Source organism: Grampus griseus (assembly GCF_964374135.1).
Source record: "Grampus griseus genome assembly, chromosome: 8".
Lineage (NCBI taxonomy): Eukaryota > Metazoa > Chordata > Mammalia > Artiodactyla > Delphinidae > Grampus > Grampus griseus.
The window spans coordinates 22,389,621-22,401,431 of record NC_139002.1 but is presented as its reverse complement, the minus strand read 5'-3'; the positions used below and the strand labels follow the sequence as shown (position 1 = coordinate 22,401,431).

The following is an 11,811-nucleotide window of genomic DNA, read 5'->3' as shown; positions in this document are numbered from 1 at the left end:
CAGATTTGGGGAAAAGTTTCAAATAATTTCCTTTATTATTGAACATGTTTTCCTTCTGTAGCTTTGATTAGTGGCATTTTTCTTGCCTACTTATTAAACACATTCCATGGAATGTGGATGGTTTCTCTGCACCCTTCCCTCTCTCTCTACAGTTTCTATTCTTCACTTTTGACTTCCTGGCTTTCTCAGGTTACTAATTTCATCATACATGGCATGTTTCCTCTACAGAAGATGCTTTCTCTAGCCCTCTGCTTGTAGCTCTTAAAACGCATGACAGGATCAAACCATGCTCTAATAAGGAAAAGCCTCCCAAACACTTAGGTGACAAAAGTTTTGTCTAAACTTTTTGCCAAATAGTCTCAATAAAGAGAATTCTTTTGTTGTCCTAAGTATTAGCAATGATTATCCTTATGCTACCCATCCCAGGTATTTTACACAAAGAGGTCATAATAATTATCTTTATATCATGATTAGCCCAGTTTCTGCTCTTGTAGACATCAGATTCTTATTGTGGTTAAATGTCTTTGGTCAAATGTCTGTCCTCAACGTCACAAACCACTGTAGGCCCTGAGTCTGGGCTGCACACATGATCCACAGTCAAAGAGCTGGGTGAGGATCTTCCGTGAGGCAGAGTACCAGGAGAACACTGCCCACTAATCTCTCCTTCCTCGGGTGACTTCATACAAAGCCCGAGTCTGTCTTCCACTAGGCTGACTGGAGAGCTACAGTGTTTCTCTGAGTCCTGGCTGGGGTAAGAACTATACCAGCGGGCTGTTTGCACAGCTCCAAGTCCTTCAGCCACCCCTTGGGGCATGTCTTTCTGTCTCTCATGCAGTGCGTTGGCTTCTGGAACACCAGAAGCCTGTGGAGGAGGCTCTGTGTGTCCTTTTAGAGAACCTATTTTATTTTCCTCTGGTCTGGGTGCCCTTGCCTTCTTTTTGAGGGACCAGTTTTTCAAACTGGCTACTCCATTTCTCAACCATGTGCTGGGGTGAAGAGTTACAGAATGCATTTGTGAATGCCACTCTACACTGTCCTTTTTTGTATAAGCCAGGTGGCCGCTGGCCTGCCCTGATGAGGGACCAGGAATTCCAGAAATGAGGCTGGAACTGCTAAAGTCAGAAGAAAGCTCTGCCTGCTTTCTTTGAGCCTGAAAAGTGCAATCTATTGGAGAGGAAGTTTCAGTGGGTGTAAACACGGAGTGTTCAGAAATCTGAGAAAAAACACTGTCTTGGGAGCTCACTGATGAGCCAGATGGAGAAGTGCCTGGGGAGGACAAGCTGGAATAGCTAGTCCTTGAGCAAATGTTTAATCTTGGGGGTAAAACCTTCTCAGTGTTTTGGTTTGTGGCACTAGTCTTGCCCACCTCAATCCCCATGACCAAACTCTGATTAATAAGCTTTTGCCCCTCCATTTGCAAAGACTTGTGCCGCTTGAGATAATCTTCCTCTCCATGCAAGAGACTGGCTTCATAGCTGGCTTTATGTTGTTTCTTTGAATGAATCCCCCTGAGATAGGTCAGTTTGCAGTGTTGGTCATCAATGTTGGGCTCTGAGCATCGCCGGTGCCTCCTTGAACTCTTGAGGGCATCTGTTGTGTGTGGTGGGGAGTATCCAGATGTATCTGTATCAAAGGTCTGGTTCCTGGGATGATCACATGAGGACATGTGACTATAAGATGCCATGGAAATAGCTACTGGCTTGGATTTAGGAAAAAGTTTTACATGATTTCCTTCATTATCAGACAAGCTTTTCTTCTTAACATTTTTATTAGTGGCATTTTTCTTGATATCAGTGCCTATGACTAAACTCTTTTTAAAACATGTCTTACCCTCTTCCTGGAGGGGTTGATTCTGATTCAGATGGCTCTCATCTTTTTTTGAGAGAACTGCATCACAGCTGGACTTGCGTAGCTTTTTCTGATAAAACTCCCTGAGATAGGAAAGCTTTGAATCTAGATAGTCGTAGCTGGGCTCTGAGCAGCGCCGGTGTCGCCTCAAGCTTTTTGGAGCATCTGCTGCAGTTGTGGACAGGTGGCTGGGCGTGCTCATGCCAGAGGGGCCCCTGGCATGATCCTGCAGGGGTTCCTTTGTGTACACTGCAATGTTCACTGGCTTGGATTCAAGAGGCTGCTCCATTTGAATGTCTTCATCTTTAGAATGGTCTAAGTCAAAGTCGCTCAGGGTTAAAAGACCTTCTACCTCAGGCTGGTCGAGGTCATAGTCACTGAGGGTTAACACGGAGTCCATGCTTCTGCTACCCTGACCAAGTTTCTTTACCAAGTCACTACACGGGGCATCAACATCCTCATTCAGCTCATTCTCCAAGCTGTCATAGGAGGAGTCATTCAGTTGGAAGCAAGAGATATCTGTTGAAAAAGCGAATCATGATTATTGTTTTTACTTACCCAACTGTGATGATGTTTAGCTTAATTCTGTTTTCATGCAGATTGTTCAAATTCCTACTCTAAAGAAAGAAAGGATCTTTCACAGTCTTCCCAGTAGTAAGTGCAGAATTAAAAATAAACTGTTGGGGTATAATAGATTTACCTCAGTTCCTGAAGAAATGGGCTTTCCTTAAGTAAGATTTCCTCAAAGCAATGAGGAGATACCAAGAAACAGTTAAAAATATAAAGGAATTAATGCCAGATATACCCAGGTTCTGAATAAGACTCTTGTCTTTTAAATGGATTAGCTGCTGGATATACATAATTAACTCTAGTCTCAGAGATACCATTTACTAACCCTAACAACTCTATTTCACAAAGATTTTTTACTATCCTTTATTTAATCTTTAATACAACCATCGCAGTTAGATATTATGGTTTATCCATATTTATAAACGAAGATAATGATTTTCAGTGGCATAGAATAATTGGCCAAAGGTAACATAACTAATGATTGGTGGTACAGGAATTCATAATCTGGAACGTTGAATGTCTTTACCCCTAACACACCCTGGCTTGCCCCATGATGCTAGTTGTTTTTAAAGTGTTTTTGCAGTGCACTAGAATTCTGAGAAGTCTCAGGGACCTCTAGGAGGAAGGTGAGGAGCAAAAAAACCAGGGCTGCCTCTACTGCCTCTGGGCCTTCTACTCCAGTTTCAACCACAGCAACTGTGTTATTCATATTGGGGTTCCTTGTAAAGTTTTATTTAAAGAAAGGTTAAAAACATCACACCATATAATGCTGCCACTAACAACTTCTTGGAGTTTGGAACCTTGTCTTATACATTTCTTAACCACAGTGTTAACATACTCTGACCTATTAGCAGGCCTTCTAAGGAAGGAGCAGAAGTCCTAGGCCCACTAACCCAGGTGAGAGGCCCCTTCACCTGAGCTGCTGTGGGCTCCAGGATAACCACTGTCCCAGCTGATCTTCACAGATGTGTGTTTGTTTCCCACAAAAAACAATCCAATTATTCACAATACCTGAGGCATTCTCTCTAGTATCACATCTCACTGAAACCTCTCCCAAGAGGGAAGTGATTTCTTCTCCAAATATCCGACAGCAATTTTCAATCAGAAATTGTATAAGAAGAGAAACCTGTACAAAAAAGGGACAAAAATGAACTGCTACTTCTCATATAGCATGTCTATAAATCACATTTCATATATGAATCCTGATTCTAACAAAAGATGCAAAAGAATCCTGAGAAAAATTCATGTCTGCTTTAAAAGTATACAATACAGTTTCCTCTAACAAACTATAATACTTTCAAGAGTAGTTTGAGCATAGAAATTAACTTTAATCAGTGGACTAAAGTTATTATTTGTTATTATGTGTGGCCTTGGCTTAATGCTAACATTTTTATGCCAATAGTTCTGTCTTTAAAATTAGAGTAATTTTAAGTATTCTCTATAGGGCATTTGGGGTGAAGAAATAAATCTTCTCATTAAAATTCATGAAGCATCATTAGATGAACATTTATAAAATGCATTTCTTATGTAAAAGGCAGGTGTCATAAGCGTGGGAAGCAGGTAGGTATCCTCTGTGGATTTATTGTGAAGGAGAGAGACAGCTGGAGAGAAAACTTGCATTTTGCCTGACTAGTCTCTTCCCTTAGGCTCCCTAACTGGAGGTGCTTGGGGGAAGAGGTAAGATTTTACTAGGGAGCTTTGTGCTCCTTACACAGAACTCCTTAGGCTCCTTACACGGAACCTTTACATAGTTTTCTTGCCCCAACAGCTGAGGCAAAGGAGCAGGTAGAATGTTGGGAGCAAGGGGAACCGATACCCCCACCCCTGTACTAACCACCAGGCCCTACACCAGTGTGATTTCAAGTAACTACCGTATGAACTATGTCGATATTATCAACACCTCCATGTTTTAGATGAGGAAACTGTGGATCAATGTAACTAATTTTGCCCAAGATTGTACATCTGAAAGTGGTAGGGCTGAGAATCCAACCCTGACCTGTCAAATTCCAAAGTCCTTATTTCTTTTTAAAATCATATCAACTGCTTTCTTATCACTCTATGGTTTAAGTCAGTCAGTCATAGTTGGTTTTCCTCCTGAAAGGGAAAAGGGAAGTAATCCAACTGCTATCACTTTTTTGCTCAAGAAATCACCTTTCTACAGTCTACCAGGATAGGATAAAACACTCAATGAACTCAAATTTATAAGGGTATGTACTGAAGTTATTTAAGAAAATATCTTTCAGAATTAATACCCTGAATGTTAGGTTCAAAATGGGGACTTGGTCCCTCACAGCATAAAAATGAAAAACTTCATTACCTTTTTTGTAAATTCGTTTTCTAGTTCTGGACTGGAGGAAGTAGGAGGCCAAAGAATGCTTGGAGCGATGCACACTGCTAAATTAAATGCAGTCATCTGATTGGATGAGGAATGTTGCTCAATGTTGTATAATACCCCAAAAAGATACCTTAGGAGAATAACATTGGCTCTTGGAAGCTGGTCTAATAGCCTAAAGACAGAAAAATGCACTCTTTAAGCAAACATTTCATAGAAAACTTGTATAGCCAGGCAGCCCTTGCTTTTCACAGTTGAGATGTACAGGAAAGTGTGTTAACATGGTACATGCAAAGTGAGGACTGCCTGTACATAGGAGAGAAAGTGAGCACTGGAGATTTATTTATTTATTTTGTACACTGCCTTCACAATCCAATGAAAATGTGAAAGAATGCAGAAAAATGGTTCATAAAAAAATGCTGCCTGAAATATTTACCTGAAACTGGTACAATGTGTCTTATGCAAATCCTGTAACATTCCAGAATATTCTCAACCAATACCCCAAAAAACTTTCTGATGAAATTAAACAGTTATACTTAATATGCTCCTTTACTTCCAAGTGGCAACACAAGGATTCTGTCTCTTGGTAAAAACCCAAACTTCAGCTACGAAGACTCCTGGGTCCATTCTGAGAGCTTATGCTCTGCTCCCACAGCTTCCGAGATCAGTTTTGTCCCACATCTCTTTATCTCACTGGTGTTACTTTCACACATAAGTCAAGCTTACGATAGTATTTTTCCTACTGTTCCTATTTTGTAATTGATAAGGAATTTTAAATGAACATTCACTAAAAATGATTTTTACTACCATACAGAAAACATATGTTGATAGTCATGCTTGTTGCTTTTTTCCAGCAAGAATCTGTAACCTGGGGTTACACTGGGTAATCTGACTCCTGTTGCATAAACAGCAGAGAGGTGTTTTTTCGGCACTATGGACTGACAATGAGTACAGTTTTGTAGGGACAAATTATGAAAGATACTTAAATGGACCAAAAGATTACTGAATGTATTCAATGGAAAGTGAGGCACTGTCTACCATACTCTAGGGCAGTGGTCCCCAACCTTTTTGGCACCGGGGACCGGTTTCATGGACAACAATTTTTTCATGGACAGTGGGGTTGGGGGGATGGTCCAGGCGGTAATGTGAGCGATGGGGTGCTATGCGGAGAAGCAGAAGAAGCTTCGCTCGCTTACCCGCCGCGCACTTACCTCCTGCTGTGCGGCCTGGTTCCTCACAGGCTGCAGACTGGTACTGGTCCATGGCCCAGGGGTTGGGGACCCCTGCTCTAGGGTATCTGATTCTATGGGGGCCCTAAACCTTTGAGTTATTTTACAACTCTGAAAACTGTAGATTACTGACAGCAGTGCACTTAACACTTGTCCATAGACTGGAAAATTCTGTCTGGTGGAGAGATAAATGGTTTATTTGTACATACACCCCCGTGCCCCAGTAGTAAAAGTCAGTTTTGCATCTACTTGTAAATTCATTTCAGCATTTCTGAGTTAACTATGTAAGTTGTGGTATTGATAGTTTGAAATCTCCTTTGAACTGGCAGTAATATCTTACTAGTTCTCTCATTAATTAATGTTTTAAATAAAATCTTTCACATGTGTTAATTCTGTATTTGTATGAAAGCCATAAGTCTACCCTCTTTAAAAAAAAATCACCCATTTAACAGTTTGTAGAATATAAAGTTTTAGACAATGAGCAACAAAATACAAAATCTGATGTTCACTACCTCTGAATGGTTTCCACCAAACCTTAATGGATGCAGAGATAGAATTTTGTTACATGGCTTTGATTCTGGTGTCTACAACAGTTATACTATTTTCTTCTACTGATAAAAGGTGTCTATCAATAGCAGTGTGTAGATAATAATTTGTATTTGAAAGCTGCTCAAGAAAAACCTGTACTAAACAAGCATAGGCAAATAAATGATATTGGGATTCTTGGGTTTTCAGAGAGCTGGAAGTATTGCTTTTCTTATAATGCAGGAAATATTCAGGAATCAGGATGGTGAGTCCTGCCAGCAACTTACCTTTGCATGAGTACAGACAATGCATTCTTTGCATGAATACAGACAATACACTTTTCTCTCTGTAGTATTCCCACATACACTTCTCCATATATCTCTTTCACTGATTATACTACACTGTTATTCTTTGTTTCATCTATTCTATCTATTCGACTAGACTTAGTTCCTTGAGGGGAAGGAATTTTCTCTATGTGAATTCAGTTGCTAAGTGAAGTATATAAGGAATTGTCTGGTTAGTTAAATATTTACCAAAACTAAGATCATAAATTGTAGATTGGGTCTACTGTGTTAGCTATTGGTCTAATGGGTTTCAGCTCCTATCAGATTCAGATATACAGAAGGTGTACAATGGTAGAGTATTCCACGTTAATAAGGTTAGGGGAAAAAAACAATAACAATGACAGTAGCTAGCATAAATCTATTTTTAAACTGGTCCTCATGGATTTGACTTTGATAGTCATATTACATTAATAGACAAACTTATAAAATATAAGTTTTTTAAAAAGTATTTTTGAGAAATGACCAAATTAGAATAATTACCTTTGAACTGCATTTATTTTCTCTTCATCATTTCCTTGATCCATTACACAGACCCAATGATCATAGAGATCTGACGAAAAAGTACTTCCTGGAATATTTCGTAGAAAATCCTTATATAGAGGGAAAAATAAATATTTTAAATTGTTATTCTCATGCTAATTATATATGAGAGATATTACAAAGAAGACACGTTATTGGAAAGTACAGTTAAGGTGTCCCTTCTTTGGAATACACAGAGCTCTGTGCTAGCCCTTCAATGATGTGCACACATAGAAATGCATGCTTTGATATTTTTCTAACAAAAACCAGAGGGAAATTGGATTCTGGACTATAGTGGTAAAGATAATGGACAACCCGTTTGGGATGAAACCTCCTGTGTGTGTACATTTTAGCAAATTAGTATAACACGGCAGGGTCTGGCAAACCATCCTAAATCCTTTTTATTTCACTAGTTAAAAGAAATGCATGAAGATATTTGTGAGATTCATAATGTGGTAATCAGTCATCCAATCATTCTATACATATTTATTCATATATTCCAGGCATTGTTTAAGGTGCTAGGGATAGAGTAGTAAATAAAACCAAGTCCCTGTTATTTTAGAACTTTATATTCCAGTGGCATTGGTGAATAATTCCATCCAGAGGTACTTAGAATTTCTCCTTATATTCCCCATAGAAGGGCTCTCATGTATCATGGGGAGAAAGCACTCCAGGCTATGACTGGGCTCTGGGAGCCTAGGACAGCACCCCATGCCTAATGCACATTAAATAATATGTCCCTGGGGGCTTCCCTTCCCTGGTGGCGCTGTGGTTGGGAGTCCGCCTGCCAATGCAGGGGACACGGGTTCGTGCCCGGGTCCGGGAGGATCCCATATGCCACGGGGCGGCTGGGTCCGTGAGCCATGGCCGCTGAGCCTGCGCGTCTGGAGCCTGTGCTCCGCAACAGGAGAGGCCACAACAGTGAGAGGCCCGTGTACCGCAAAAAAAAAAAAAAAAAAAAAAAAAAAAGAAAAATGTCCCTGGTACATTATCCTGTCTGGCCTTTGAGAGCCTTTTATTTTGAGGCCACTGGCAGGGCTAGGTGTGGTGAAACCAGACTATGACACAAGTAGAATATAATCAATGGAGTTTGTTGTTTGACATATGTTAATAAAAAGCTTAAAAATGAACTAATTTTGGTCCTCGTCCTATGTTCCTTTCTGATCTAGGCCAACTCTCTCTGCTGCTTTTGGCATGGTTCTAACAAGCCAAGCTTGCAAAGTCTGATCTCCACCTTAGTAAACTTCAGGCAGACAAAACTCAATTTCATATCTAAGCACTGTACCCATGGTTGACTATCCTCTTGCAAGTTCCTGCCTACAACATGGAGATAGGTGAAAGTCTGCAATTGAATAATTTTAATCCTTGCTGGAAAATCGAATCAGTAACTTCATCTATGTGCTTTAAAACAGCAATGCACAACTTGTTGCTTATATGTCATGTTTTTATTACTAAGATGGAAGCTGTGATACCTAAGTGTTGCAGTTAGCTAATTAGGTGAGCATGTCCCCCGCTAGCTTATTAGCTCCTCAGGGCAGGATCAGACCCTCACCTTCTACATCATACACCTTAATGCCAAGCACAGTCCCAGACATAGTCGAGGTCATTACTGAAGTGTTGCTATTTGTCATATGGTCAAATATTAGTGAAGGACAAGGGAAGGTCAACTAACTATAACTGAGATTCTAAAATAATTTTTATAAACCTCTTTGTAGTTATGTTACCTATTATTATACATTTGTTTTAGAGTAGTTAACAAGTAGGAAGATGACTGATACAAAGTCTTTCTCTGTTCTATTATATTTTTCAGCAGAAATGTACCTGGATACTTGTGATTCAGATGTGTCATCACAAAAGTTACCTCTTTCTTTTGGGTAAAGCTACCGAATTTTCACAATTTCAGACTAATTTTAGTTGCTGCACCTACTTTAAAAGTCAGAGTCAGAAGAGCCAAAATCTGTTATTTCAAATTGGGGCAGTGACAATGCCTCTCTTTTTAAATCTAAGTGGAAAAAATACTTATGATCTGTTTTGAAGAAAAACATCATTAAATCTTAAAACTTACACTTGAAAGATAATAACTTGTAACATCTCAATGAACTCTCCACAGCTGGAATAACAAGTTGCGAAATAACAACCACCATCGGTCTGAGAAAGGATGTGAGAGCTGGTTCTGAATTACAATCACCAACTCTTAGCACTCAACGGAAAGCCTCCTCCCCTCCAAAACCAGAACCCAAGCCATCAGCAGAATGCCCATATTAATTTGAGACGAGATTCCTAGGATTAAAAATGAACTTTTCCTCAAAGGTCTGATGGATCAAAATTACAGTATCTCAAGCAATTTTCTTCCAATTATAGTTTGAAGGTTAAGCTTATATTTAAACAAAACCAGTATAAGCAAAACATTTAAAGGAAAACTTAAGTATCACTTCCAAATAGTCTTAAAAACAAGAAACAAAACAAAACAAAAGCTCAAAAACTTTCGGCAAAAAGTTTCCCTTTCCTGCAACCACTTGGAAGAAATGAGAGTAAAACACAGTTATATGATTATGAAACTTTAATTAGTTGGAACCCATCTAACCAGACTTTTCAATCATTTGGATTACTTTCTGTCTTTTGTTTATTCCTCTATAAGTACAATTTCTTCAATCTGAAATACAGTTTAACTCTTCTAGAACCACACTTCTTTGTAATAGCCTCTACAATTTAGTACAAAGTTTTAAGAAGCATAGTGCTGTGATGAATAGCATAGTAAGGAAAATTTTCTAAAACATAGGCTTTAACTTCTTAAATTAAGAGATGGGAGAAAGCCTAATTATATGAAAAAAAAATTCATCATGCATATATCTGCATGTATGTGGCTAAGCACACCATACATACTTTTATTATACTCCAGGATTGAAGGGTAATCACAAATCCTGTGTAAAATAAATTAGATGACTCTAGCTCCAATTCTCCAGTTCTTTTGAGTGATACTTTATTGTGAAAGTCCATGGCAGGGATTGTTTAAGAGCAGACATGGCTCTTTTACCAAGAGACATCTGATTGTTCATTAAGTCATGAAGTATGATTCTGTAAGCAACTGACCAGCAGTAGGGATATGGAAGAGTCTTCTTCACCATGTTTTCCTTAATTTGGTTTTTATGCTCCAGGCCCTGGGATGCAGGCTGGGGCACTGTCTCCACCCCTAGCTCTGGTGCATTCCAACCCTGCTGGGAGATGGGAGCCTGATGCTGGTCTGCAGAAGCTATTGCTGAGGCCAAAACCTCTGCTAAAAGCTGGTTTTGACTCTAGGTTTTCCAAAAATGTGAGGCATTTTCAAGAATGTGAGGAGGAAAACATTTTAGAAGTCTAACTCAACTGTGGATGTGAGTTAAGTAACCACAGGGGTGGGTTCTAGGGTTTTTTTTGCCATAAGTAAGCTTATCTGCCACAAGCATTTTTGCTGCAAAAACTTCTACCAAATAATGAATTGGCTGTAAGGCAATTCTACCATAAAAGGTAAAATAACAAAAAAATAAATGAGGAACATTAAAAAGGATATAACGAAACACGAGAATAACAAAATTAAACACTTTATTGTGAAATGCAAAATATCTGAACGCATTTAAAATGTGTGTAGATTCATGGCAATACTGCGCAATTAACTGACATTATTTTGTGGGTTGTACTTAAGCACTTGTCTTCCAAGTCTTTCGTTCATAGTATTTTATACATTTTTTTTGCTTGTTGATTCGTCTCTTGTTCAGCATCACACTTTTTCTTTTTTTGCTAAAATTTCTTCCTTCATTAAGAGAGGCACCAGGTTTCAAATACTACGTACTAGGATGCATATTTGTGCCTGAGTGCTTGTGAAAGCCTTCCACACCATTGTATGTTTTTGGCATACTGTCATTTGTCCATTGATAAATGTTCCTAAGTTCTAGGGGAAATGTGCGTTCATGCTATGCCTTCAAGGCCCTTGGCCTCCTTCACCTCCAATGTAGTGTGTTTCAAAATATGAAACCAACTCTTGGGACCAATCATCATCATCTGTCATGATTTTTATATTGTGTATGTCAAAACAAACTGTCAACCAGTTATTTTATTTTTTATGGTAAAGTTGACCTGTGGCCAATGAGTTATGTGGCAAAAATATTTGCAGCAAAGAAGCTTACTGTGAAATACCGGACACACATGGGATGAAGGGTGAGAATCTTTAAGAATGCCAAATGTGGTAAGGATTTCATAAAAGAAGGACTGGATGTTGGAGTCATTCCTACTCCAACTTTACTTTTAAAAGGCATTAGGGGGAGACTGTATAAATGAATGGAATTTTCAGTGGTCTCAGTGAGCAATTTTTTGTTTCAGTTGTTAGGCAAATGTTTGTTTACTCTGGTAAACTCTGTTTCAAAGTTTAACAAAAGTTTACTTTTGAAAATTTCGCCTTTATTAGGAAGAT

At 39.0% G+C, this 11,811-nt stretch overlaps 1 protein-coding gene across 1 annotated transcript in view; it reads right to left on the bottom strand.

Moving 5' to 3' along the window:
- Nucleotides 1-514: 514 nt before the first annotated feature.
- ARHGAP20 (Rho GTPase activating protein 20) overlaps nucleotides 515-11,811 on the bottom strand; it is a gene marked incomplete at both ends in the record, with an annotated part of 147,956 nt that continues 136,659 nt past the window's right edge. The window contains 4 exons of the mRNA XM_082660470.1: nucleotides 515-2,367; nucleotides 3,430-3,544; nucleotides 4,736-4,925; nucleotides 7,329-7,438. Of these exons, the coding sequence (XP_082516596.1) occupies nucleotides 515-2,367; nucleotides 3,430-3,544; nucleotides 4,736-4,925; nucleotides 7,329-7,438 (2,268 nt within the window). The remainder of the gene's footprint in view (nucleotides 2,368-3,429; nucleotides 3,545-4,735; nucleotides 4,926-7,328; nucleotides 7,439-11,811) is intronic.